This window comes from Nyctereutes procyonoides, unplaced genomic scaffold (assembly GCF_905146905.1).
Source record: "Nyctereutes procyonoides isolate TBG_1078 unplaced genomic scaffold, NYPRO_anot_genome, whole genome shotgun sequence".
NCBI classification, from domain to species: Eukaryota; Metazoa; Chordata; class Mammalia; order Carnivora; family Canidae; genus Nyctereutes; species Nyctereutes procyonoides.
In genome coordinates this window covers 2,746,207-2,773,771 of record NW_026575040.1, presented here as the reverse complement: position 1 = coordinate 2,773,771, position 27,565 = coordinate 2,746,207, and the positions used below count along the sequence as shown (strand labels likewise).

Sequence of the window (27,565 nt, the reverse complement as noted above, 5' to 3'; positions counted from 1 at the left end):
TCTTCAGCAGTGAGGAAGAAAAGCTTATTTTCTTGTTCCCTAGGCCGTGAAACAGAGAAAAATAGGTCATCGAAGAGGAGGAAGAGAATAATTTTGCTCTTATTTTTACTATCCTGTGTACTTTATAGAACCCTTTCAACCCATTTTTTGATCTGCTCCCCACAGCCCCAGCTCTAAGGGGTAGAGAAAGCAAAGGTCACCAGGTTAAGTGACTTGCCTAAGGCCACAGAGCCCATTTAACACTTGTCCCCTAACACCCAGGCCAGGGCTCCTTCTCTCTCCTGCGCTCAAGAAACATGGTCCCTAGCGCCAGCAGCTCTATCACTTCCTGCCCGGGCAGTGGGCAGGCCTGCTCTCTCCTTCAGCCTTCTGAGCCTCACAGAGAATGCTGGCTGGTCTCCACAGTAGGGCATCTGGTAGGGTCTGACAGTAGGGCAGTTAACACAGATGTAGAACTATTCATGCAAGAGGAGTCTTCATCTCAAGAGATGGCCCATCTCTCAGGGAAGGGCAGATGTGACAATTCACAGTAGCACAGAGGCTGCCATCTGTTAAAGCAGGATGAGATGGGGGTGGCGGGCACAGGAGACGGAAGCCCTGGCCCATCATGCACCCACCCAGAGCACCCACGAACAAGACTCTCCTCTCCCTGCCCGAGCAGGACACACCAGGTGAAAGAACTGCTCAGTCACATAGAGGACATGTTTTGTCAAGACCTCACCCAGAGAACTGCCCTCCATCCCCCACTAGGTCTGTTCAAGGCTGCAAACTGACCTTGGTTTTCCCAAATGGATTGTTGAATCTGTTTTTGATGTGTATATACAAAGAATTTACTGTGGGAAAAGGGTTTGGTCTGCCTCAAAGTGCAATTTGAGTGTTTTTCCTTCTGTTGTGTGCTTATCTATCCATCTCAGGCAAGGAAATGTTCATGACATATATTGCTTTGCCTTTTGGTGGAGGCAGTTTCTCATATATTCTTTGTATCTTGCAGTAAATGGTCTGTGCCGTGGACGGTCTTCCTGATAGACTAAAATATGTTGTCTTTGTCAGATGAAATAGGCTTTGGGGCTTCATTTTCTAATTTTATCCCCAGATGAAAATGTAAAATGCAAATCTTTGTCTCACAATTAGCCTTTGTTTGAGGCCCGATCTTTTTCGCCCCCCCAGGTGTTCCAACTACTATTGATATACTGCTTGTTTCTTTTTTTCACTTAAAATAGTCATTTAATGCCCTCTATCTACTCAGTTATCTGCAATAATGGGAAGAGATCCTGGTTTTTGGACGGCGTGGTTAAATTGAAAAGCCCACTTTTGTCATTAAATTCAGCCTCTTCCCCTTCAATTTTTTTTTTTTTAAAGATTTATTTATTCAGAGAGAGAGAGAGAGAGGCAGAGACACAGGCAGAGGAAGAAGCAGGCTCCATGCAGGGAGCCCGACATGGGACCCAATCCCAGGTCTCCAGGATCACACCCCGGCTGCAGGCGGCGCTAAACCGCTGCACCACCAGGGCTGCCCCCCCTTCAAATTTTTAATTGATACTTCTGGTATTTGATAAAATGGAGTTGATAGTTTTGCCTTCTTTTTTCCAAGTGAACTAATACTTGGTACATCATCCAAGGGTTGGTGCAGGAAAAGTATAGAGCAAGAGTTTGGTCCACTTATCCTGTGGGAAAGTCTACTGAGTCTTGAGAAGCTGGAGGCACAGATCGGCAATGGAAGGCAGCTATGCAGTGTCTAGGCCAAAAGGCCCTTGAGTTGTTGCCTTTCCCCAGCCAACTTTCTGCCCCCTCTCTTGGAGACACCAGCCAGGTCTGTTGAATCAGCCACAGTCAAAGCAGAGAAGACCCGATGGTCCACCTACTTCTGACTCCTTGGCCAGCTTCTCTGAACACAGTTCTTTTTTTTTTTTTTTAAATTTCTGAGGTATTTGTATTTTTTTAATTTTTATTTATTTATGATAGTCACAGAGAGAGAGAGAGAGAGAGAGGCAGAGACACAGGCAGAGGGAGAAGCAGGCTCCATGCACCGGGAGCCCGACGTGGGATTCGATCCCGGGTCTCCAGGATCGCGCCCTGGGCCAAAGGCAGGCGCCAAACCACTGCGCCACCCAGGGATCCCTGAACACAGTTCTTAAGGAAGGAGCCTGCACAGCCCTAACCTTGATTATAAAGCCATGGGAGAACACAGCATCACACTGACCTTCACCTAAAGCAGTTAGTCTGAGCTACAATATCAAAAAGAGTGAGGAGTTGAAGGTGAACCTCTCAAGCTGGTATGTGCAGTACTCCCAAGAATGGCTGCTAGGAATATAAATGGGCATAAGCACTTTGGAAATGTATGTGGTAGCATTTGCTACAGCTAAATATATGCCGGCCCTGTTACCCAGCAACTCCACTCCTAGGTGTATACCCAACAGAAATGAGTGCTGCACTCACTGAAAGACCTCTCAAAGTATTCAGATTCGATCCAGAATTCCAGAAAGAACCCCAGCGGCCATCAGTGGTAGAATGGACAAATGAAGGGTGGCACAGTCCTAGACTGGAATACGGCAGAGCAGTAAAAAAGGCCATATACAGCGGAGGGCTCTCAGAGACCTCATGTTGAACAAAAGAAGCCAGACACAAGAGTATAGACTACATGATTACATGTATCCAAAGTTGAAGAAAAGTAGGTCAGGATAATGGCTGCCTCCTCGGAGGGAAGAGGTGGAGGATGTATATTGAGTGGGAAGGACCATGAGAATTTCCTGGGGTGCTGGAAATGTTCTGTATTTTGAGCTGAGGAATGGTTACAGGGGTGTACACAGAAGTGAAACTCCAGCGAGCTGTATACTTCAGGTTAGTGTACTGTAGTATGTGTCTGTTATCAGTGGGAAATCAGAGGTAGAGGCCTCCAGGACACCTGTCCGTGCAGAATTGGGATATTTGTGCATCTTGCCTCCGCTCCGCTTTGTGGAACAGTCAGCTACACGTTGAACTGCACGCTGCCAGATGCGGCTGCACAGTTTCCTAGTATGCAGTATTTTCTATGTAAACAAGTTAGGAGGAAAATCACCGGTCATTTCTTTGCCTGTTCCTGGGCAGCAGGACCAGAGCAGGGCAAGAATTAATGCGCAAGGAAGGGCAGGAAGCCTGTCTGTCTGCCTGTGCACAGTCCCTACTTACCATGGGTCCTAATGCTTCTAGGCTCTCTGCTCAGCTGCCCAACTCTCTTGACAGGCCATGGAAATGATTAATGATCTTTTTTAAAGCTAGGAAAAAGCAGCGAGCGTCCTGGGCAGGGCCACGTCCTGGGTCCAGGGCCCTCACCCCTCATCAGTGGGCAGGAAGGCAGCCATGTGACTGTCTGGGGTCCCTGCCCCTGATTGCATCTGGTTGTCATTGGAATGGTTCCATTCTCTGTGGTGGGGAGGAAGTGGCCCTCCCTCCAACACTCCTGCCACCTCCCATCTTTGTCTCCAGTGCCCGAAGAGGCCATCTCCTTCGCCTGCCCTCACCCCACCCCTAATTCTGGCTCCGCGGTCTGAGTGGCAGGAAGGAGAGCAAAGTGCCAGGGAGCAGGATTTTTTTTTTGTTTGGCTCCCCCTGGCTGGAAGCTTCTGATGACAGCTTTGGCCTTCACTGGTGCCAGCGCCCAGTGGCATTCCCACCACCCAAGGGTTAAAGCCCCTGGAGCCCCACAGCAGAGCTGGGTCCATGCTGGGCCCAGGGCCCTCATAAAAGTCTTTTCTACCCCGTCCCTCAGGCTGCCTCAGGCTCCTGGCTGAAATCTGATAAGGGCCCTTTTGTTGGATCTGTCAGTCTCCTTTATTGAGGAGGGAACTGGAGACCAGCGGCATTTCTTGGGGTACAGATAAGGCCCTGGATTCCTGTCAGAGGGAGCATGATTAATTACCCTCAATCCCAGCTCCTGCTTTGATAGCAGTGACTGACAGGACACAGGCTTCCCCACTGGGTGCTCAGGCCCCCCTGGGAGGGGTGAGGGGGGCGGAGACTCGGCCTCCTGCAGGGCCAGCCGTAGTGACCCCAGAGCGCTCTCTGCAGTGGCTGCTTGCCTCCTTCCTGGTTCTTCGCAGGTTGCTTTTCAACTTATGGTGAACAGAGACCTATCACCTCTCAGATGAGGAGCCTCCTTAGAGGAAGATAGAATCTAGTCCAGAGAGAGCAGGCCAGAGACGCCCCTCTTTCCTGCAAGGTTGGGCAGAGAGTGTATGGATCTGGTCCATGGTCACACAAGGGCTTTCCTAGGACAGGTTCCTAAACCTTTCCGTCTCAAGGTCACTTGGCAACATTATCCATAATTCAGGCATGCTCCTAAAGACAAGTTACCCTCCCTTCGGTAATAAGCATAACTATCAGGTTTTTTTTAAAGATTTTATTTATTTATTCATGAGAGAGAGAGAGAGAGAGGCAGAGACACGGGCCGAGGGAGAAGCAGGCTCCTCGCAGGGAGCCTGACATGGGACTCGATCCTGGGACTCCAGGATCAAAGGCCAACGCCCAATCACTGAGCCACCCAGGCATCCCATTTTTGTTTAAAGGTTTATTCTTAGACTCATGGGTCTGAAAGTCATCTAGTTCAAATTACTCATTTCACAGATGGGGAAACTGAGACCTGAATATGTCGATCCCCATTCCCACCCCCCAGTATGGTCTGTTGGTTCTCTTTCTTGTTCAGAAGGTAAACTCAGCTAAAAGGTCTCCCTTCTCTTCATCGCGGAGTCTCCTTGGGACAAGGGGACAGCTGCCAGGTCCGTTAGGGAGAGAGCAGACGCAGAGACAGACCAGCCTGAACATCCAGCCTCTTGGTTGTTAGAAGAATCGAAGCCAGGGCAGGTTTTGTGTCTGGATTGTCTGGATAATGTGAGAAAACCGTACAGTCATCTAGAGCTAGCGCTCAGGATGGTCTTGGCTTTGTTTCTGACAGTTCCCCGGGGGCTTCCTGCCCTGGGAGCTATTTTTAGTAGTTTCACAGAGGGCCAGACTCTGGGAAGAGCATGTCCTCTTATCCACTGAACTCTGAACCAGGGTACCTGGCTGGACCACAGAGCAGGACAGTGGGGGCCACCACCAGGTGCCAGTGTACCCCAGACCTGTGGTTTCCCCCAGAGGTGCTAAACGGCCTGGGCACTTCTATTGTCCTGGCTTGCCTCCATGAATGACCATTTCTAAATGTAAAACACACCTTTTATGTTTGAAGATCTACCACCATTAGAGATCCCGATGAAAATAGTGCCGACTTAGAAGGCCATTTGCAAATGGATTTCCAAAACCACAGCGTAGCTTGTTCCCCAAGGCGACTGTTCTGGAGAACGGTGCCCCAATCACCTGGGCAAGTCCCCTGCCTGGTGCTTATACACTCAGCTGCGCCTTCCATGGACAGCACAGACCCAGCCACGTTCTGCACTTTTACCCCTACGTCCCCTTCCCTTCCACCCCGCTGAGTGCGGTCATAGACTCTTTACCCCCAGGCGCCCCAGCCTCCAGCCATTCTGCTGCTGCTTGTCTGCTTTTCATGGAACCTGGATACAAAGAGTTTAGGCACCCTGGGCCTCCTTTCCCCACGCTGTTTACCAAGGGTCATGACCCTAATGAACCTGCTGGAGTCTGAGAAGAGAGGGTGACTTCTGCTTGGGGCTGTTGCCATCAGACAGGTGATGCTGGCGACGGGTCTGGTGGGCACACCACATGACAGAAGTGCATCTGATGGTCCCTGTTGGGTGACTCATAGCTGGTTGTTTTGACTCTGAGAAACATGTTTTTTCCCCATTTGCACGGCAGTTTAACCTATTAAACACTCTAATATTTAAGACCTAGTGAAGGAGAAACAGTTTGTCTCTGCCTTCACAGAGCTCACAGTCCTCCTGGGATACCTGGCGGACATACATGAAACGATTAGAGACCTTTCACCTGCTGAATTTGTAGGGCTTGTGATAGGAATTCTGAGAGAGAAGAAATCCCTCCAAACAGGAATAGTTAGCAGATTCTTCCTGAAGCCCAGCACAGAGAGGATTTAAGCAGAGGCAGGTCGTGTTAGGCTGGGGATGGGCGTGACGAGAGGCAGCTGAAGAGTGAGAGTGCGTTGTGTGGATGCTTGGAATACCTCCTAGGCAGTGTCTTCAGGGGTGTTGGTGACCCGGGTGGTGACACTGGGCAGGCATCAGGATCTGTGGGTGTTAAACAAGGAAGCGAGTGCCATGGTGGCAGCGGTGTGCAGGTGTTGCATGGGGGTAAGAGGCCTCTGGGCTGGAACAGAGTACACATTTGGAGGCACCTCCAAGGAAGAATCAGTGAAGCCTCCTAACAACCTCAAGGTGGCCAACAGGGGAGAAAAGAGGAGCCAGTGCCTCCTCATACCTCAGAGCATGGTGGTGTCACTGGAAGAAGAGGAAGTGGTGAGAATGGAGGGGCTGGCTTTTGGGATAAGGATGAGCTTAGTGTGAATATTGACTTGGAAGTGAACAGGTCATCGTAAAGATGTCCCGGAAGCTTCTGGAAATGGGAGGGGAACTTGAGAGTGGGCCTTCTAGAGTCTCCAGGTGACGCCATGAGGATGTGAACTGGCCTGCGCTGTGAGTGTGCTCGAGTAGACAGGCCTCCAGAAGGAGGTGGCCCTTAGAGCAGTTCTGCTGTACCAGACCCTCCTGTCTGTGTCAGCAATCAGGTTGACTGTCCAGAGCAGCACAGGGAGGAAAAGTTGACCAACACGGGGCTGTGTGTATTGACAGTGTACCCACAGTCCTCTGAAGTTTCACCTGTGAATCTTTGGATCTAGCACTGGGACCTGTTCATCTTTGACCCTCCAAGGACCAGCTGACCAAGACGAGGTTCTCGAAGACCTCCTGGCCCCACCTCACACTTAGGAAAGAGGCCTGGTGCTGCCACACATCGCCCCCATGTTCATGCTACTCGCTCTTCTTCATGGGACCCTCTGCTCCATTCTCTCGCTTGAATTACCCTGTGAAAGAGTTGATGAGGCCAGCAGTTCAGGGCTGTGAAGAAACTGCCATTTCTTGAGGGGAAAGAAGCGGGAGGAGTTGAAACAAATAGCACTTCTGGAAAATCCAGCTGGCTTACCATCCAGCAGGCAGCCAGTGAGGCCTCGGCGTGTCTGGGGCGGTGGGAGGGGGCCGAGGCAGAGGAGAGCAGCCTGTGTACAGTAAAAGGAGTTTGCTATCAAAAGGCAACAAGTCTCATACCCTGCCCCGGACAGTGACCCTTCCCTGTGGAATTCTCCCCTCTGACCTCCAGATCATTAATCCTGAGGCTGCCAAATGACAGTCATCCATCACGCCTCCCGCCGAGCATCCCAGCGGCCTGTGAAAGGACCCCAGGCCCGCCCTCCCTGCCGTCCCCTGGTGCTCATTAGCGGGCCTTCCTGCCTGGTGCCAGGCTTCCTAATCAAGTCCCCGGCTCCTCTCACTTCCCTTCGGGGCCAGTGGCGGAAGCTGCTGTGACCCTCCCTCTGTCAGAGGCCAGGGAGGGGTGGAGTGATTAGTGGGGAGAGAGTTGTTCAGTAGCTTTTCATCCCCCTGGAGATGTGTGTGTCCAGCAGCTCCTTTGACTTGGTGGGGACACAGGAGAGAAAACATTGCTGTGCCCTGCCTGCTGCAGGAGAGAAGGAAGCAGGCGGTATGCAAATGAAAACACTGTTAAAAAGTGCACCTAGAGATACAGATGACGGCCCTGGGAGCAGTGCAGGTGGGTGGTAGGACGGCTTGAGTGGCTTCTGAAGGTCCCAGAGGAGTGTGAGTTGCCACATCATTAGGAAAGAATCTGGGCTCGTCCTGCTAGCCAGACACAGCACAGCTCTGAAGCCATCTAGCACAGCCCTCATTTACCAATGGGAAGACAGGCCCAGGGAGGCTAATGCTTTAAGCAGGACCACACGGCCTGTGAGTTGGACCGGTCTTTCTGCTCATCCCAAGGAGAACTGGCAGCAAGTCTGATAGCTTCGAGCTTTGGGAGCTTGAGTCAGATGAAAGCAGACTCACGAATGTATTTCCAACTCAGCAAAAGCTGGGCGCGTGCATACGTCTTCTTTCTCTGCTTGATGACACAACCCTCTGTTTCTCTATTTGGACAATCACAGGGACGCCCATCAACCGAATCCCCATCATGGCCAAGCAGATCCTGGACCTGTATATGCTGTATAAGCTGGTGACAGAGAAGGGAGGCCTGGTGGAGATCATCAACAAGAAGATCTGGCGGGAGATCACCAAAGGCCTGAACCTGCCCACGTCGATCACCAGCGCCGCCTTTACCCTGAGGACCCAGTGAGTGGCCAGGGCCCTGGGGGAAGGAACCTGAGGCTGGGAGAAAGGGAATGCATTAACCTAGACGAGGGGAAGGAAGGAAATTCCACTGTACAGTGGGCAGGATGAGGATTCCCGACGCAGCCAGGAACTTGCTGAGATGCATCCCTTTCTATGATCACGAGAGCCACCATTTCCCAAGTGCCTCCCTAGGCTCCTTTGCCATTCTGTTTCTTGCAGACCTCACCATCAACCCTAGGAGGTAGGTGCCATCCTGTTTTTCAGAAAACAGAAACCGAGTCTTAGAGGTTAAATGGTTTGATCTACCAGCTGGCAGTGATAGAGCTCAGATTCGCTGCTGGCCCTCCGGCCCCATCACCGCTCTTTCCAGGGCAGTGTCTGCCACACGGCACGTCCACCCTGAGCCTAGCTCTTCCTACCTGACACTCAGCATGCCCGGCAACAGGACCTGGGATTTGGGACCTGTTTTTGTAATCGTCTGAGTTAATTATGAGGCTAATAGGAGCAGGAGAACCAGGAGTAGCATCAGAGAGTGAGGAGCAGAGGGGAATCTGTCCTTTGGAACACACTGGGTGTCACTCTCTGGAGCATACAGAGGGAGCATCAGGCAGGCAGCTGTCACAGCCTTGTTAAAAAGTAGAGGGTTTTATCTTCGGAACTGTAATCAGTACAGCAGTCCTTCTGTCAAGCTTCAGCTTCTTGGGTAGAGAATTGTTTCTTGGGACGTGGGATGCAACGAGGGATGGCACCGTAGGTCCACTCACCTACAGCATGTGGAGAGGTTGTTCCTCTCGGACCAGCCTGGCTCAGGATGGTTAGGGCATCCAGGAGCCAGGAATACATTGCAAAGCATTTCTAAATGACCCCTAAAACGCTGCCAAAACAAACCCAAAACATGAGTGAAGATGGTCTTTATTTCTCTTAATGAATGGTACCTCCAGGGCAGCCCGGGTGGCTCAGCGGTTTAGCGCCGCCTTGGGCCCAGGGTGTGATCCTGGGGTCCCGGGATCGAGTCCCACGTCGGGCTCCCTGCATGGAGCCTGCTTCTCTCTCTGCCTGGGTCTCTGCCTCTCTCTCTCTCTCTCTCTCTCTCTCTCTCTCTCTCTCTCGTTGTTTCTCATGAATAAATAAATAAAATCTTAAAATAAAAAAATAAAAAAAAAGATTGGTACCTTCGGTTGGAGCAGAGTTTGCTGCGGTGTTGAGTAGCAGCTCGACAGGCCTGGGCCAGGGCACCCCAGGGCCCTGATCTCTCTCTTCTGCCAACTGATCCTATGTCCCAGAGGCCTGCCCCACAGAGACCCATGAGCTTAAACTGGGTGGCCTCTGGTACCATTCTGGATTATTCTCCTCCCTCCCTTCCTTCCCTCCAGGTACATGAAGTATCTCTATGCCTATGAGTGTGAGAAGAAAGCCTTGAGCTCCCCGGCCGAGCTCCAGGCAGCCATCGATGGCAATCGGAGGGAGGGCCGGCGGCCCAGCTACAGCTCCTCCCTCCTTGGCTACTCACCTGCTGCTGCCGCTGCTGCCACTGCCGGGGCGCCTGCCCTCCTCTCCCCACCCAAGATCCGCTTCCCCATCCTCGGGCTGGGTTCCAGCAGTGGCGCCAATGCCAGCAGCCCTCGGATATCCCCAGCAAGCACTCTCAGGAAAGGTCTGCAGGGCCCAGCAGGGAGGAGGGTGGGCAGGGAAGGGCATGGTGGGGCCAGTGTCAGGTGGGATGCTTGGTCCAGCTCTGGTGCCTTTGCCAGGTGATGGAGTCCCAGTGACGACGGTGCCTGTGCCAAATCGCCTGGCTGTGCCCGTGACCTTGGCAGGCCAGCAGGCCGGTACCCGGACGGCCACGCTGGAGCAGCTGCGGGAGCGGCTGGAGGCAGGGGAGCCCCCTGAGAAGAAGGTGTCCAGGCTGTCAGAGGAGGAGCAGCGCCTGGTACAGCAGGCCTTCCAGCGCAGCCTGTTCAGCATGGCGCGGCAGCTGCCCATGAAGATCAGGATCAATGGCAGGGGTGAGTGCCAGGCCAGGGCAGCGCCTCCCCTCCTGCTGGGTGTCGACCTGGGCTCCACTCAAGGGCCTGGTCATGTCCCAGGACTGGGGTGGGGGGCCTGTAGGTCCCCAGGACCGTCGCAAGGTCAGGTAGTCACATGGGGCTTCTGTGCCCACTGGGATCTCAGCTCACCAAAAATTGACTCAGGCAGTGCCCTGTTCTCTAGCAAAAGGGAGGAGTCCTTCGAGGAGGAGCCAGAGGCCCTGGGGGTGGCTGCTGTGCTTCTCTTCCTCACCAGCCTTTTGATCTGTCTAAATGAAAGGGCTCACCTCCCCCCCGCCCCCAGCACCTCCCCGGATGTAGACCTGGGCCCTGGGTGGAAGGCAGCACCTCCATTCCCAAGCTTCCGAGGAGGCCCAGTGCCTCAGGCCAGGCCGCCTGTGACCCTCAGGAACCCAGGGAAAGAGGAAATACAAGTTTGGCAGCCGCCATCTGCCATCTTCCCTTCCCCTCCTCGTTTCTCAGGTGCCCTCCCTCCTTGGCTCCCTCCTCGGCTCCTGAATCCCACACTCCGTGCCCCTTGTTCCTCCTTTCTCCTGTTCTCCCCCTACATTTTCTTTACCGTTCTTGCCCTTGACTCTACCTCAGAACAAACTTAAGCATGTGATGGAAAGAAGTCAGGTGTGAAGGGAGCTGTGCATATTCGCGGGCCGCACCCCCTGCGCCCTGTCCCCAGGTGAGGAGCAGAAGGACGCTGGCAGCACAGCTCTGCTCTCTTACCTTCTCGGGGCCGGTGCCCTTGGCCCTGCACAAGCCAGACACTAATAGAAAAGCAGCTCCTCTGGAAGAATTCCTGGCTGCACGACGAAAGGGCAGAGTCGGGGTGAGCCAGGCAGAGGGCCTGGGTGCCAGCGCATGCAGCTCTCTGCAAATCCAAGGTCGCCAGGGTGAAACGGGTGCCAGGTGCCGGGCCACACGCTGGGCAGGCCGACCCTCTCCCTGAGGACCTAGCCCGGTTGGGGTGGGGGGAGGAAAGGCAGGTCCTCAGGCAGTGCTGGGTCCCTCAGATCTCCGGTTCCCCAGCCTGATGGGTAGTGGGTGCTGAATCAGGGTTTGCTGGATCGCGTGACAAGGGTCGGTGTGTAGCCAGGAGCTGGGTCGGTCCTTGCCGCCTGTGATCCCTTTCCTTGGACAACAGAGGACACGGGGGCAGAAGTGGCTCAGAGGAGAACATAGCAAGTGAGAGAACATTGGCAAGCCCGGGTTCTCATGCCAGACCTTACGCCCGAGAGAAGAGCATATGGCTGCTGTCTAGCAGTGGGAGGCCTCGGGCAGCTGTGGCCTGTCTGGGGAAGTGGGAGGGCCTCGGAGAGGACACTGGTGCCGGGAGACCTGACCAGGCCCACTGTCTCCCTCGTCCCAGCAGAAGACCGATCAGAGGCCTCAGCTGCAGCACTGAACCTGGCCGCAGGCAGCATCGGGAGCATCAACATGTCCGTGGACATTGATGGCACCACCTACGCAGGTGAGGCTCTTGACACTCCCAGGGAGTCCCACGGCCCCGGCTGCCCCCTCCCTTGCATGTAATCTCGAGGTTCCAAGGGCTAGGTGGTGTTTCCAGCTTAGGGGAAGCAGAGGGTTGCTAACTGGATGACAGAGCTCTGACAGAGCAACAGGAGCCCTTCGTCCGACCCCCTGAGACCATGGCTGGCTCGTTAACTGCGGCCGCCCTTTAGTGGGAAGCCCCGTAATAGGCTCCATGCCCTCGCCCTAGACATCGTGGCGTAAGCCGCCTCCACCGTGGCCGGCAGGGGTCTCCTCGGACCGGCTCAGCCCCACCCCCCTAAACACCCCCTGTTGTTCCCTGTCTTTAAAATGGACCGAGGACTGACCGCAGGCGGCGGAGTCTGAGTGCAGCGCAAGCAGCCCGTGCGCGCGGCTCTCCCCAGCCCTCCACAGTCGTCTCTCGGGTCTAGCGGGACGGGGCTTTGTCGCCTGTGGTTTAGCATCTCTACCAGGTCTTCCCAGGTGCCTGAAGCCAGTCCCTTCCAGCTCCCGTTTCTCTGATGTAGGTGGGAGTTTGGGAACAAGCCCAGCACAGCCTGATGAGGGGCACCGGGGAGCCTGGGCGTGCTGGCCTCCTGTCACCCGGACGGCCCGGGAGGTGCCAGGTGGAGGAGCTTTAAAGCTGCACCTCCCATCAAACCTTGGGGGGAGCCGTGCTCTGTCCCTTTGGACGCTCCCGTTCTGGGGGGTAGGAGCCGGGCCCTCGGGGCACCACGCTGCAGGCCTCGCGCTCAAGCTCTGCTGGGCTGCTGGCCATGGGCATCAGGTTGCAGCCAGGGAAGGGGCGATGTGATGCCAAGTCACCGCACAGCCAGTGCTTCAGAGGCCATGTTCAGAGGTCTCTGCCTAACACCGGGGGCCCTCGAGGAGACCAGGCGAGCCAGCGGGCAAGGCGCAGGTGCCCTTTGTCATGTGGTGCTGTTCGATGGCCTAGGCGGCATGGGGGCCGTGAGTAGGTCCACGGAGAATATGGGGAAGGAAGGGATTGGCACCTGGTTCTGCTGTCCTCTCCCCTCTCTCATGAGAAAGGAGAAGATAACGCCTCCTCTCAGAATGGGGAGCAGTCAGAAGAGAGGTGAAGGCTCCCCGGACCTCACCCACCTCAACCCCTGTCCCACCTGCGCCCTTTGTCAGTGGGTGTGCAAGCTGCATAGGCCAGGAACCAGGAGCCTGTTCCCCAGGGCCCCCAGAACCCCCAGAACCTTCAGAGCCCACAGGTCCTCCAGAGCCGCCCCAGAGCCCCCAGAGCCTCCAGATTCCCCAGAGCCCCCAGAACCTTCAGAGCCCACAGGTCCCCCAGGGCCGAGCGGTCCCCGCTGCTCTCTTCTCTCCCCCTCCTGCCGCCTGCACCCCCCACCCTGCTGCTGCCCTGGCTTGGGCCTCTCCCCCCCCTGTTGGAGTAATGGCCTTGCGGTCCTCCAGCTCCACAGAGGGCAATTAAAACACGGATCTCATCATGTCCCTCCCCCTCTTAGCAACTCCTGGGGCATCACCACGGTGCAGGGCCAGCCTTCCTCCTGGGAGGCACACAGGCCTCCCTTCTCCTCCCTTCTCTGCAGCCTCACCTCCGCACACCCTGCCTTTGTCACCGTCCTCCCGCTCAGGAGCTCACGCTGCCGGGCCACCTCCAGCACGTTGCCACCTCCCTTCCAAGGCCCTGTCCTGGCACATCTCCACCCTGCCCCTGCCCTCTGACACCCCTCCTGTTCCCATCTACACCCCCAGCCCTGGGGAGGGGAGCAGCGTCCACAGGGCCCTGGTTCTCTCCTCAGGAGCGTTGTGTGCCTCCCTGCCCCTGGAGGCCCCCTGAGGGCAAGGTGCGCGGGCTCCAGCAGGGGCACACGGGGGACAGGGCGCCCGCCTGGCTCAGCCGCTCACTCCCGCTCCCCCTGCCCAGGTGTGCTGTTCGCCCAGAAGCCCGTGGTCCACCTCCTCGCGGGGCCTGCCCCCCCGAGCGTGGGCGGCAGTGCCAGCGGCAGCAGCAGCTCTCACTGCTCCCCGAGCCCTACATCGTCCCGGGGCACCCCCAGCGCCGAGCCCTCCACCAGCTGGTCCCTCTGACGGCCAGGACCCGGCTCCCCACCCCGCGCTCTCCTGCCGAGAGGGAAGGAGGCTGATGCACAGTTTACCTCATCTCACAGAGCCCATGTCAAACACCATTTGGCCAGATGTTGAGAGTTTGGACGTGTCCTTCTGTCCAGGCTCCATTCAGGTCCTGCTGTACTCTGGGGACAGGGAGAGGCTGCAGGGGCAGGACAGGGCAGCGTTGTCCAATCAGGGATTGTCCTGGAGAACCGGGCGGGGTCCGCGGGCTCCCGGCTTCCTCCCGGGTCCGCAGGCCACCTCCCGTCCCGGGCACAGTGTATCGACAATCGGTAAGCCGGCACAGGGCTGGAGGCCCTCCAGAGCATTTCCCCTTTAATTTATTGCCCTTTCCCTGCCTCTTGCCGTGACCCCAGGGTCCCTGGCTTCATCCCCTGCTCAGACCTCCAGACTAATTCCGCGTGGGCTGCTCAGCGCCAAGACCATGCCTTCGTGGCCCTTCTCTGCTGAGCACGGGATGGGGCCCTCCTAACCCACCTTGCCACCGGGTGTGGTTCCAGAGGTGTGGGTCCCTCAAAGCCAAGTCTTGAAGCAGCCCTCAGGGCCCTCAACCCCCCCTTTAGAGTCCCAGGAAGGGGTACATGAGGGCAGTCCTCAGGTCCATGCTGACTGAGCACCTGCTGAGGGAGAGGCAGAGCCAAGGGGGCTGCCCAGGCAGGCCCTGGCACCCGCTCCACACTGACCCTTCTCTGGCCCTCCCAGACCTCACGCCCTCACTCGCCCTTACTGGCCGGCTCTCCCGGAACAGCCCACTTGTCCCTTGGGCCCTCCCGTCTCATGGGGCCACCTCGGCCCCAGTGTCCCCAGACCTGCTGACGTCAGGTTCATTGAAATACCTCAGATTTGTAATTGCTGATGTTTTGATTCTTCAGGAAGTATTTGCAACTCTGAAATCTTTTTTTATATGTGTTTTGCTGACTTTTTTGTTTTTAATTTTTATTGTCGTTATTGTAGCACCAAAGAAATGAAAGCAGATCACCCCCAGAGCCGAGCAAACATTTGGTACCCCAGCCCCTCTGGCCCTTCGCTAGGACCCCAGTGAGGAGGCGGGGAGGCAGGCAGGAGGGATGACTCAGGGATCAGAGTGGCGGGGGAGACAGTGGATCGAGAGGCCCGTGCTGGCAAAGGTTGGGTCCTGAGGCCACGCAGTCCCGGAGATGGCCCCCGACCCATTTCCTGCCGAAGCAGGGCTTGTCCCACACCCTTGCCGGCCCTCCAGGGTGGGGACAGAACGGTGGTCTTGGACTCAGCATTCCCAGCTCAGGGCAGGGGCAAGCCAGGGAGGCCCCGGGCCTTGTAGCGGCGGGGCTGCCCCAGGGAATCGGGGATGCCGGGACCTCTGTTCTCTGGGCCCTGGGCTGGAGCAGGCTGCTCCCGTGTCGGGAAGATGGGGTGATTGTCCCACAAGGCTCACCTCATTGGGCACGGCCCGCAGAGTTCCTAGAGCGCCAGCGCTGTGACATCACCAGGCTCTGGCGGGGACAGGCCACGCGGGCAGGAGCCCTCGCACGGCTGGCCCTCGGCCCCGTCTACGCAAGGAAAGGAAGCTCAAAAGCTTGAGCACAAAACAGCTACCTCAGCCCGGTAAGCTGCAGCTCCCCCCGGCCTTCTGCACACTCGCTGTCACACTCACACAGCCCCGTTCCCCGGGGCCTAACCCTCTTCCGCCCTTGGGAGCCTCCCCACCTTGCCCACCAGGTAAGCGCAGGCGGCGGGCAGAGAAGGGCATCTGGGGTCTGGGGCCAGGGACGAGCCCAGTTGGCTGGCGCTGGGCCCACTTGAAAGTGTCGGAACACTTGGCCAGTGTGTCTTTCTCAGGGGTTTGGTCACGAAGGATGGACTCTTCCCAGCCGGAGGACACGGGCACGCACTGCGGCTTTCTGGTCATTGGATCCCCCTTCCCTAGGCAGCTGCCCGGCCTTGCCCTCTCGGCAAACCCTCTCTGCCCTCAAGGACAAAAGCAGGGTCTCGGCGTGAAAGCCCAAGAGCGGGAATGCCCGCAGGTGCTCCAGGGGCCGGGCCTGGGCCAGAGCAGCTTTCCCGGACGGTTCAGTCCCAAAGGCCCCAGGGCAGGCCGCGGGCCGGGCCGCTCTGCCCCCCCGCCCTGTCCACGCGGGCTCCGACCAGGAAGATGTGCTAGCACACGGTAGCCTAGGCGGTGATAAATACCTCAGACGTCCTCTTGCAGCAAGTGTCTGTATATGTTGTGGTTATTTTCTATCTTACATGTTCTCGAATGTTTATATTTCAATAAACCTCTACCTCTTCACACAAGCGGGTCTCTTGGGTGTTTTCTGTGACTCTCCCGGGGGGGGGGGCGGAGGGTGAAAAGGGTCTGCTTCTCTGAATCCCCAGGCCTTCCAAATCTTCTGTCCTTTACTGCTCGTGCACCCCCCGAGTGCTCACTCTCCTCTTGTTTGGGGCTTAGCAGGGCGCCCCGGCTATTGCCTGGCCAGCAGGACAAACTCCAGTGGTGCCATGTCAGTGCTCCGCAGTTGCAGGGCGGGGGCGGGGGGGGCACCTAAGCCTTCTCCGAGCTCCTGCTGGGCGTAGTCCCCGGGCTACGGAGCCCTGGCTTGTCTGGGAGGCGCGCACACTCATCCGATCAAAAACCGATTCTTTAGAGTGCAGCGTGACTCCCCCTGGCAGGTAGATGCTGGAGCAGCTCCCCGAGGAATCTCCGGAAAGCTCCCCGGAGGTGGTGAGATTTAGGCTGGAAGAGGGAGATGGTCAGCTGGAGACCTGAGGAACAGCACTCTCAGCAGGGCAGTGATACATCTGGAAACTCGGTGGCATCAAAGGATCTGCCCTTGGGGGAACTGTGGCCAGGGCCTAGAGTTGATGGGATGGAGGGGTGGAGAATCAGAAAGTGTGGCCGGGGCCAGGATGGATCCCAGACGAGGGGGTCTGGGTGCCATCCTCTGAGCATCAGGGCACTGCCAACACGTTTCAACCAGGAGGCTCAGAAAGAGACTTTTCTGGAAGGGTCTTCTGGGGCGGGGAGACATTCTGGGCACAGACTCCAGGGTGCTCAGCCTATCTTTCTGACACGCACACCCTAGGGCTCCAACCCGGTTCTGGTGCAACCAAAAGAAATGGGCCGTGGGGGGAGCACTGGGGACCTGTAATTGCCCGTCTCCATGATGACATACACCTCATGCAGCCCCCGGCCCCCTGAGGCGGGCGAATGGGGACCTCTGCCATTTGGAAGTGCTGGCAAATGAGAGACACTGGGACAGTCATCAACCTCTCTCACTGATTTCTAAACACCTTTTGAAAGAAATAACCAATACTTTGTGCTTTTTTTTTTAATATTTTATTTTTTTGACAGGACCCCTGGGTGGTTCAGCAGTTGGGCATCTGCCTTCGGCTCAGGGCATGATCCTGGAGTCCCAGGATCGAGCCCCACGTCGGGCTCCCTGCACGGAGCCTGCTTCTCCCTCTGCCTGCGTCCCTGCCTCTCTCTGTCTCTCATGGATAAATAAATAACATATTTTTTTAAAGAAGTATTTGAGAGACAGTGAGCGAGCAAGAGAGAGCAGAAGCAGGGAGAGCGGCGGAGGGAGAGGGTGAAGCCGACTCCCCGCTGAGCAGGGAGCCCGATGCAGGGTCCACCCCAGGACCTGGGATCACACTTCACCAGCTGAGCCACTCAGGCGCCCTTTTAGTGCTGCTTACGGCGTAATCTACACCCGGCGTGGGCCTCCAGTGCACAACTCCGACATCCAGAGTTGCCTGCCCGCCAAGCGAGCCAGCCGGGCACTCCTAAGACTTGAACAACCGCTAACCCATAGTTGGTCTCACACCTCCCAGCTTCCTGTGACACAGCAGGAGGCTGCCACATGGAGCAGCGGTGGGCATGGAAAGGAGGGCCGAGGCCGGAGACCTGCAGGGTGGGGACAGTGCACGGGGACTGCAGGAGGCGACGCTGAGGGAGACCGTGGCAGATGAGTCGGGCTCCCGACGGACCCGGAGAATCTAGGAAGAACAAGGCAATTCACAGAAGACGGACTTAGACACCTTGAGCAAGGAAGAATTTCTCAATCTAGACCCTCCGGAAGAGCTCACCAAAAGACACCTGCCGTCAAATGGCAAATAGGGGGCGCGCCTGGGGGCTCAGTTGAGCATCTGCCTTTGGCTCAGGCCACGGTCTCAGGGTCCTGGGATCGAGCCCCACGTCAGACTCCCTGCTCATCCGCAATCTCTCTCTCTCTCTCTCTCTCTCTCTCTCTCTCTCTCTCTCTCTCTCTCTCTCAAATAGATAAAATCTTTAAAAATAAAATGAAGGGACGCCTAGGTGGTCATCATTGGACGCCTGCCTTCGGCTCAGGTCATGATCCTGGAGTCCTGGGATCGAGTCCCACATCGGGCTCCCTGCTCCGTGGCAAGTCTGCTACTTCCTCTCCCTCTGCGGCTCCTCCTACTCATGCTCTCGCTCCCTCAAATAAATAAATAAAATCTTTTAAAATAAAACAAAATGACAAAATGGGAGAAGATGCAACACAAAACTAACAGTAGCCAGAAGTGCGTGTGTTTTAATGCTTATTAAAAGCAAAAAGGAAGGTTGAGGAAAGGGGGCAAAGTCATGAGCAGGTGTTTTGTAGAAGAGGAAGGACGAGCGGCTGGACCTCACCGCGGGCGGGGAAATGCACAGAAAGCCAGTCCGCGCTGCGCCTTCAGGTTGTCACCAGGTTCTGGCGGGGACGGGGACCGGGAGCAACGGGAGCCCTCGCCGACCGCTGGGGGGTACCTGCGCCCAGCAGCCAGCAGCCGAGGCCTGCATCCCGGGAGCTGCCCGCGGCCCCGGGGCTCCACAGCGGATTTCTGAACGGGCTGTGCGCTGCTTAAGCTCTTCGCGTGAATGAAGTCCTCGGACCCGGTACATGTTTATGACACAGGACTATTGTCCCCATTTTAAAGATGAGGAAACTGAGGCCTGACGGTCCTCACCAGGGGCTCCGCCCAGAGCCACCCCCCGCCCCGCGCCCTCCGTCCGCTCCTCCACGAGGCCGCGACTCGGGTCACGTCGCAGGGGAAGGGGCTGAAGGGCGTCACACGTGCCGCGGACCGCAGGGCGGGGAAAGGGCTCCGGGGGCAGCGGGCAGCGGGGGGGGGGGGGGGGGGGCGACCCAGGTCGCGCGGCGCCCTCGCAGGGCCCCGCCCCCAGCCGCCGTCCCGCCCTCTCATTGGCCGGCGCTGGCCCCGTGCCCTCCACGCAGCCAATCAGGGCGAGGGGGCGGGGCGGCTGGGTGCCGCGCGGGAAGCCCGAAGCCGGCGGGACTCGCTGGGGGGCCCAGGGACGGCGGGGAAGGCCAAGGGGGCGGCGGGGGCGGCGGGGGCAGGGGCCCCGGAGGACGGCGCTCGGCGGCGGAGCGCACGCGTCCCCGGCGGGCGATGCAGACCCCCGGGCCCCCGGGCAGCGACTTACCTGCATGGGGTGCAGGGGCCCAGGGGCACGCGGGCGGGGGCGGCCTCCGCAGGCGCCGCCGCGGAAGGTTCTCGGCGCCTGAGGCCAGCGAGCAACTGGAGACCCGACAGGTCGGGTCTGCGTGTCCTCCCGGGGACCTCCCGGGTGACCCGAACCGCCCCATCCGGTTGCACCGCCCGGGAATCGTCGGCTGCGCCTGCGGTCACCGAAATGCAGCCTTTTGCACCATGAGAAACAGGGCAGTTGACGGTCACCAGGTTCGCTCTGAGTCCAGTCTCAGCCCTGGGGAGACGACTTCAGCTGTAGCCCAGGTGGGCTCAGGACCCGGTGCCGGGCGACCCCCCCGGAACTCGGCCCCCGCAGCCCCCCCCCCCCCCCCCCGCAGAGCCCCGCGGGGGGCGGAGAACCCTCCGCAGGAGACGCGGGGGAAGCAGCGTCAGCCGCGTTCTGTCCTCTGCAAAACTCTGCCTCCGTGAAGTCATCGCCGGTGGGTCGCAGCGTTCCAGCTCTAGAGGCATCTGGCCCAGCTGCAGAGCCCTGTGGGGCAGGAGGCACAGCAGGCTGGGGGGTTCGTAAAGGGGGAGCTGGCCAGGTGGCTTGAGCGGGTTACCGCCAAGCCGGCCTTGCCCGTGGCCACGGAGATGGCCAATCTGTCCAGCTCAGAAACCGCGAGAAGCCTCCTTTCTGGGACAGGTTGGGGCGCCCCTGGGCTTAGCTGCTGGCTTGTTGTGTGGCTGCGGGCGCGTTACTGTCCTCTGGGCAGCTTCCCAGTCTGTGGAGCGGGGCCTCGAGTGACCTGGGGGGTAAGTGAATCAGAACTCTGAAGTCTGAGCCCGGTGCCCGGCGCTCAAGTCCGGTGGAATGTCCGTGGCCATCGTTCCGCTGGCCCCAGAGCAGCAGGTGGACCGACCGGGCCCCAGCAGGACTCCGGCACCCCGGCCGCTCCCGGCCCAGCTCCATTCCAAGCCAGCGGGGCCTGCCGGGAAAGGGCAGGTGACCTCCTCTGCCGAAAGGCAGGAAGCTGGTGCCACCTTGGCACCTCGGGCCCTGTGGCAGGCAGGGGACCGGGAGGCCTCCACTGCGGCCGCCCGGCGCGGGGCCTCAGAGCTTCGGGGCTCCCCCTCCCCAGGGAGCCCTGGCTGAGTCTTGGTTTCTGGCCGTCCCGGTCTGCGGTCACTGTCCCGGTCAGTCTGTGGCAGAGGGAGGCTGTGACCCGCACCCCGCCTGGGGCAGTGCCCGCCGCCAGCTGTCCGAGCTGCTGTCTCAGCCCGGGGCGAGTGGCAGGCCGGCAGGGGTGACCCGAAGAGCCCTCGGGCGCCCGCCCGCCCTCAGCTTGCGCAGAGGCAGGGTTCGCTCCTCGCTCCCGGAGACAGAGGGTCCCCGGCTGTACCCTGGGGGGCGCCGGAGCCTGGTGTTCAGGCCGCATGGGCTCTGCACCCTGGGGACACTGTCTCAGCCTGAGGGTCGGAACCCCTGAGTCCCCCAGGTCCCACCAGCAGGCGACCCCGCCCCTTAGAGGTCCCCAGGTTGCAGCCAAGGCAAAGGCTAGGGGTCCCGTCGCCCCGGGCAGTGGCCCGGTCACCTTGTCGGTCCCTGGCAGCTCCCGGTGACAGCATCTGGCTTCCTGACTCTGTCACTTGCCCACAACGCCGTGGCGGAGCTCTGGAGCCTCCATGGATTTCCAACCTTAGCACAGGTGCCCCCGGCCCCAGGCCTGGGAACTGGGGACCAGGTGCACGTCTCATGTGAGCCCCTCTGAGGTAGGTCAGCCGGTACCCCGCTTCACCGCTGGGAGCCCGAGCTGCCTGGGGGCACCGGCCTCCTTGGCTCTGCAGGCCTCTCCTTTTGTGCATAGCCCAAGCCCAGGGACCGGGGCACCCAGAGCCACCTGGCCAAGCCCTTCCTGCTCCGTCCCCGGTCCCCAGCCCCCCAGAGGCCAAGGCAGGCTGGGGAGTACCCTGGGGTGTGGCCTGGCAGCGTGTCCCCCCACCCACCGTGTCCTCCAGGGCCCTCTCCTGTCTACCCCAAAGCCTCAGGGGAAGGGGAAGAGCTCGGGGCGCCTGTGACAGAGGGGGCTTCTCCCGCGGAGCCCCTCACTCCTTGGTCCCCACTTTCCCACCCCACCTTCTTGGCAAGGCTCCCCGTCACCTTGGGGTGCAGGCCCAGGGCAGTGAGTGCTGTCCAGGGCCTGGGCCCCCCAGGAGCAGGGACAGAGTCTGGGGAAGGGCAGGCCGGGGCACAGGGGACCGCGTGGCCCCTGGACATGCAGGCCCGGCAGAGGCGCTGAATGCCGGGTTCTGGGCACCCTCCGGGCCCAGCTGCTCCTGCAGAGAAGTGTGCGTGGGAGGCGGGGAGGGGGTCACTGGCTCCTAACCTCATCTGGCTCTTCAGGCTGTCACCCACCTGGTCCCTGCGGCCCATTCTCGTGGGGGGGCCCGCCTGGGACTGCCTTGACCAAACATGGGGCTGGTGGCTGGGAGACGCTGGGAGAGGCCGCGAGGACAGCACCCGCGGAGCGAGCAGGAGGCCTGTCGGCTCCTCTCCACGCGTGCGGGACCACAGAGGCCGCTGAATCCTAAAACAGAATAGAGGTACCCCTCAGACTCCCCATCCGCTACACTGCTCTCCTGGAGCAGGCCAGGGCTCCAAGCCCTCATCTCCAGACCCCCCAACCATCTCCCTGCGTGGGGCTCCCGTGTGCCAGGCCTGGCCTGCAAAGCCTTCGTCCTGATGCACTTGCTTTGCACTGATGGGTGAGCCCAGCCCGTGTGCCCGGGCCCCTCTACACCAGGGCAAGAGGGAGGCCGCCCGGGGCTCCAGCCTGGGATGGGTCAGTGGATCATCCCGATGGTCCCAACTCCCCGCTTCCAACAGCCAGGCACCCCACCCCACCCCTGCCTCACCTCCCCAGTGGCCTTGGTCTTAGCTCTCCCGTCCCTGGTCACCAGGGCCCAATGTGTTCTTAGAGGGTCCGGTCCACACCGCCAAGGCGGATCCGAGCCTCATCCCCTGCCTGGGAGGCCCCACCTAGAGCTCTGCCCCCACCCGGACCTGAGGGAGCACAGCCAGGACTCCGGGCACTTTTACTCCCCGTAGGGCCATCCCCATCCCCCGCTGCCCGAGGCGCCCAGGAGACCCCACGGTGCTAGTCCCTCGGGACTGTGGCCGGAGCTGAGGGGAGCGGGCTTGTCTGGCCTCAGGCCTCCGCAGGGGGCAGAGTGTGGCGTGGAGCTCATCCCTGTGCAGACTTGGGGGCGGGGGAGCTTTGCCATGGCCTGCGCCTGTGGGACGGGGCCAGGGCTGGGACTCAGGGACACCGGCCTCCCATCCGGCTTCTCGTTCTCATTTGGGGCTGCGGGCAGGCCCGGGCCACGCTGACCTTGGGGTACCTGACCCAATCTCAGCACCAGTTGTGCCCTGCTCCCCGGCATCCAGCTCAGCCCCGAGTGCAAGGCACTCGTCCACTTGGGACACGTGGGCTGCCCACACCACACGGTGGCACCTGAGCCCCGAAGCCCCACGGAGCATCAGGCAGGGCGTGCGGGGCTCACCACACAGACTGAGAGCCTGGGCCGTCGAGGAAAAGTGGCTGCTGACTGCGGCAGAGCCCGAGCACCCCACTCTTGCACCAGGCCCCTGATTTCAGGTCTGGGAAAGACTCTCGGGTCATCAGGAAGGGCTCCTTGAGGGCCCTGATCCCAGGTGGGCTCCGTATCACCCCCCAGGCAGCCTCCAGCCCCCGCCCCACCTCTGGATCCCAGCAGCCATCCGGGGGTTTTCCTTCCCCAAAGCCCGTGTCTCGCTCTGTCGCTGGCTACGGAGGGGGTCCCCACACCATCCTCTCACGCGCGTAAGTACAGGTTCCTGGGTCTGCGCGGAGCCTGGCCTGTGGACAGGAGCCCGATCTCCAGCTGCGCCAGCCCGGGGCTCCAGAATGCCCCTCATGGGGAGGACTCCCCCACCAGCTCCCCCCACCCCCACGCCAGGCCTTGTCAGTGGCAACTTCTACCCACTCAATGGGTGTGTGGCCCCAAACCACGAGCTCTGGGGAGGAGGGGTGGTCTGATCTGACCTTGGTCCTCCCACGCACAGCAGGGGGCCCGACGCGCCATCGTGTTGGGTGCAGGCCGGGTACAGGCAAGGAAGGGCGGGCGGGCGCTGGGGCACAGGAGGAAGAAGCATAATGAGGGGGTGTAGCATCAAGCTAGGGGGCGTCCTAAGAGCTGGAGGCGCCTAACTGGCTTGCAGTGGGAGAGACTGGGCAGCGAGGAAGAGAGTGGGTGGAGGGGCGTGCGGGGAGGGAGGCGGGGAGGCGGGGAGGCCGGGCCCCCTGCACCTGTGGCCGCTCTGCAGCTGTCCTGCGGAGTCGGGGCAACTGCCACCTGGCAGCCCGGGCCTTCCTGTGCTCAGCCCCCCAGCTGCCCGTGAGGGGGCGCGGTACCTCTGAGGCCTGGGGTGTGCTAGTAGAAATGGAGCTGTCTGGGCACTGCGGGGGGCCCCAGATCACTCCAACCCACTTCCGGTGGTTTCTTTCCAAGTGGCACAGATGTGCTTGGTAGGTCTCACCGGCTAGGAAGGGGACTAGGGTGGAGATGCCTCCTCTGCGGTCCCCTACACACACGGGAGCCTCGGTCCTGGGCACTTCCACCACTGAGCACCCCAACTTGAGCCCGGCAGCTAGGGTCCTCTCCCCTCCGCCCCCAGCCTGGCTCTGGGCCGGCAGCAGGGCTTTGGCCACGTGTGGCAGAGGCAGGACTTGCTGAAGCTGAAAGATTTCCCACACACTGCCCCGAAAGGGCCCAAACCGGGACAACCAGGAGGACTGATCCCTGGGGAAGGGAGCCTGGCTTCGGCCACATGAGTCAGGGTTTGGGGCTCGGGCTGTTCCAGCTGGAGACAGGGCTGGCCCACCTCCTGCCCACAGGGCCACCTCGCCCAGCGTGAGAGCCGGGCCCCCAGTCCAGCAGGGACAATAGGAGGGTGGGCCCGAGCAGCACCACCTCCAAGGCAGTCACTGCAGCGGCCACCGGCACTTCCCCCCAGCCTCCTGCTCACCTGGGGGGACCCCCCACTCCACCCAGTCACAGCTGCGCCTCCACCAGGGCTGTGGCTCCGTGTGCCAGGCCTGCGCTCAGGCAGCCCGCTCCTACCGCAGTCCCTGCTTCCCTCCTCCCCAGCACCCAACTCCTCCAGGAGGCACCCCCCGACCCCAGCCCACGGACGCTGCTCCGAGCTCCAGGCCTCGGCTCTGGACCGGGTGGCACCAGGCTGCACTCTGTCAACAAAGATGCTCTCTTCGTGGGACCCCGAGTGACAGCAGTGCTGGAGCAAGCTGTGGGGACGTCCTGCTCCGGTCTGTCCCTCCTGGATGTTCTCTCTTCCACACTGTCACCCGGCTTCGGAATCCCTCAAGGGTGGGGCCTAGACTCCCCTGCTTCTCTGCCCCCTGGCACAGGTGGGCACAGGCTTGCTCAGTCGGCACCCTGCACGCCCTGTGGGGCCAGCCCTGCCAGGGCTCTTGGGCCACCTGGGCAAGCACGAGCAGCTGCTCCAATAGGGAGGTTGTGTCCTGAGCCTGGGTGGGGACTCAGACTCCACCCAGGCCCTGAAGAGCGGGGGCGTCTTCCCAAATGCTTGGCGGGGGCGGGGGGAAAGGGGGTCCCTCTCTGGGCTGCACAGAAGCCTCTCTCTTGCCTTCTTCCTTCCCCGCTGCTGCTCCAAGAACGAAGGCCAGAGAATAGAGTATAAGGCAGGGCCACGTTCAGGGCCGTGCCTGCGTCCACTTAGAAGAGGCCCTGGGCCAAGGGGCTGTTGGCTCCTCTGCTCCAAACACAGCTGCGCCTTCTCCACCCCGCCCGCAGCAGCAGGATCTGCCCCAGGACTGGGTGCCCTGGCTTGTCTTTCGCGTCCTGGTCTGGCCTCCTCTACTCCTGTCCCTGGGCCCCCTGGCCACTGTGCCTCTCCGGCTCCAGGTGAGCCAGGGGCATTCCACCTGCCAGGGGCGGGAGTGGGGTGCTGCATAGGGCGCTGGTGAGGGCCGTCCCTGACCCCGGGCGCAGCCGCGCCTGCGGACCCCGATTGAGCAGCCTGGCTCCGCTAGCTGTGATGAGCCCAGACAGGGGCCCGCCGCCAGCCCAGCATGTACCTGTGCCCTGCCTCACACACAAGGGACACAGCGCGGAGGGGGTGCCCAACTATTATCGCTATGGGCCCCAGATGTGTGGCCCTCCACTGCCAGCCAGACCTGAGGCAGACCGGCCGCTGATGGCTTTGGAGCTCCAGCAACAGGATGAGGGACGCTGTCGTGGAATAAGAGCTGGGAGGCAGGAGCAGACAGGCTTCCAGGTGGGTCCCCAGGGTGACCCCAGGCACGGGAGGGAGCAGGAGCTCTAGGAGGGGTCAGCTGTGGGCTGAGACCCCCAGGTCACTAGGCCGTCACAGGGTAGCACTGCTCACACCCTCCCATGGGGCACGGGTGCTGGGTACCACCCCTAGGACCTTCAGCTTGCATGACCCTTCACCTTCCTCTCCCCTGGGGACCGAAGCTTTCACCAGGGGTAACTAGGCCTTGAAGGGAATCCTTCTGTCCACTGGGCTAAAGCCAGCCACCTCCCTCGCTCCCCCCAAGTCTCCCTGGGGGGCCACAGGGACCCCAGCCCTTCCTTTGCCTCCAGGGTGCCCCCAGTCACACCAGGTAGTGCACCACACACCTCCAGGGGGCGCCATTCGCGGAGGCGACACGCAGCACAGCAGCCCCGCTGGGGACCCAATTCCCAGGGCTCCTTTGGAAGCCCAGACCTTGACAAGCCTTCTTCCTGGTGAGAACACGACCCAGATGTGGGCCCCAGCCCTGAGCATTCTGGAGCCCTCAGCCTGGGAAGAGGACCCTGCTAGCTCAGGGGAAGGGGACGTCCCGGGGCTGCGGATAAGCAAGGAAGATCGCGGGGCGGGGGCGGGAAACAGCTGGGCCAGGAGCTCCCCAGGGCCCCGCGGAGCCCCAGCTTGCAACCCACCTCTGCAGCACCTGTGCTGCCTGCATGGCCCGCCACCCCCCCCCCCGGCCACACCCACAGTCCTTCTGGCAGCCTCCCGCCTGCTCCTGGGCTGAGCACCTGCCAGGAAAGGGGGGTCAGGCTTCGACCCGGCCCCAACGCCCCCCTGCACCCTTCAGTGGGCCTCCGGGAGCAGGCGTGCCAGGGAGACATGGGCCAGGCTCCAGGGCCACGGGCTCTGCCTCCGTGTGCGCCCCGGGGTGGGGCAGTCCTGCCCTCCGAGCAGCGGCTCCGAGGCCCCGGGGCTGAGCGTGCACCTAACCCTGACGGCCCCCTATAACCCTGATGGCCCCCTATAACCCTGACGGCCCCCTATAACCCTGACAGCCCCGGGGCCCAGAGCTTTCAGATTTCAAACCAACATCGGCCTCGACCCCACTAAGCAGATCTCTCATCCAACGGCTTCCAAGCGCTGTGGGGCTGACTGGCCCGGCCACTTGCTGACCACCAAGCTCATCGGGCCTCCCCAGGCCTCCCCGGCTGGGGCAGCGGAACCAAAGCTCAGCAGGGGACGCCAGTTGCCCCAGGTCATGAAACGGTACCGCTGCAAACTGGGCCCGCGCTCCATGGCCCCTGCTGCTCCCCCCCCCCCAGTACAGGTGTCCGGGACCCATGATTTACCTCTAACGTGGGGGTCAGAAGACCTTAAACCAGCTTAGCACCTCGGCACGCCTTGGGCTTCCACAGCTTTGGCTGTACGATGGGGGCCCCGGGTGCCACCAGCCACCAGCTTGGCAATGGGACTGCTCAGCCTCGCTTCGCCTCTGGGCTGGAGCCTCGGGTTCCTACCACTGTCCTTCCGCCCACGGCCCCGGGCACCAAGGCCCCTGCCCCAGCTGTGTGGGCCCGGGGAGAGGGCGCCCACTGAGGAGAGGCTGAGCTCCCCCGCCCCCTGACTTGCTCGCTCCTCGCTCGTTCCCAGACCGAGGCGGCTCAGGATCGCTGCCACCCACCAGCCCTCTCCCTGCTGTCACCCTGACACTCTACGGCCTTGACGCCAGGCCACATCCTTGCAGCCCTTCCGGGCGCTCTCTCCACGTTTCAGCACCTTGCAGGGCCTCTCTGACGATGGCCCCCTGGCACGGGGGGGGGGGGGCAGCACCCACTGCACGACGGCTGTGGGCTCGGTCTTCCCACTAAAACCAGGCAGGCCCC

At 60.3% G+C, this 27,565-nt stretch overlaps 1 protein-coding gene across 2 annotated transcripts in view; it reads left to right on the top strand.

Moving 5' to 3' along the window:
* Nucleotides 1-16,198, top strand: part of ARID3B (AT-rich interaction domain 3B) — a 54,598-nt gene extending 38,400 nt beyond the window's left edge. Inside the window, exons 5-9 of one of the 2 annotated variants that reach the window (XM_055320099.1) lie at nucleotides 8,093-8,276; nucleotides 9,650-9,930; nucleotides 10,028-10,282; nucleotides 11,688-11,786; nucleotides 13,725-16,198. In XM_055320099.1, the coding sequence (XP_055176074.1) occupies nucleotides 8,093-8,276; nucleotides 9,650-9,930; nucleotides 10,028-10,282; nucleotides 11,688-11,786; nucleotides 13,725-13,888 (983 nt within the window). In that variant the 3' untranslated portion in view covers nucleotides 13,889-16,198. Of the gene's footprint in view, nucleotides 1-8,092; nucleotides 8,277-9,649; nucleotides 9,931-10,027; nucleotides 10,283-11,684; nucleotides 11,787-13,724 lie in introns of both variants that reach the window. The other variant, XM_055320098.1, reaches the window with a different exon arrangement.
* The last annotated feature ends 11,367 nt before the right edge of the window (nucleotides 16,199-27,565 follow it).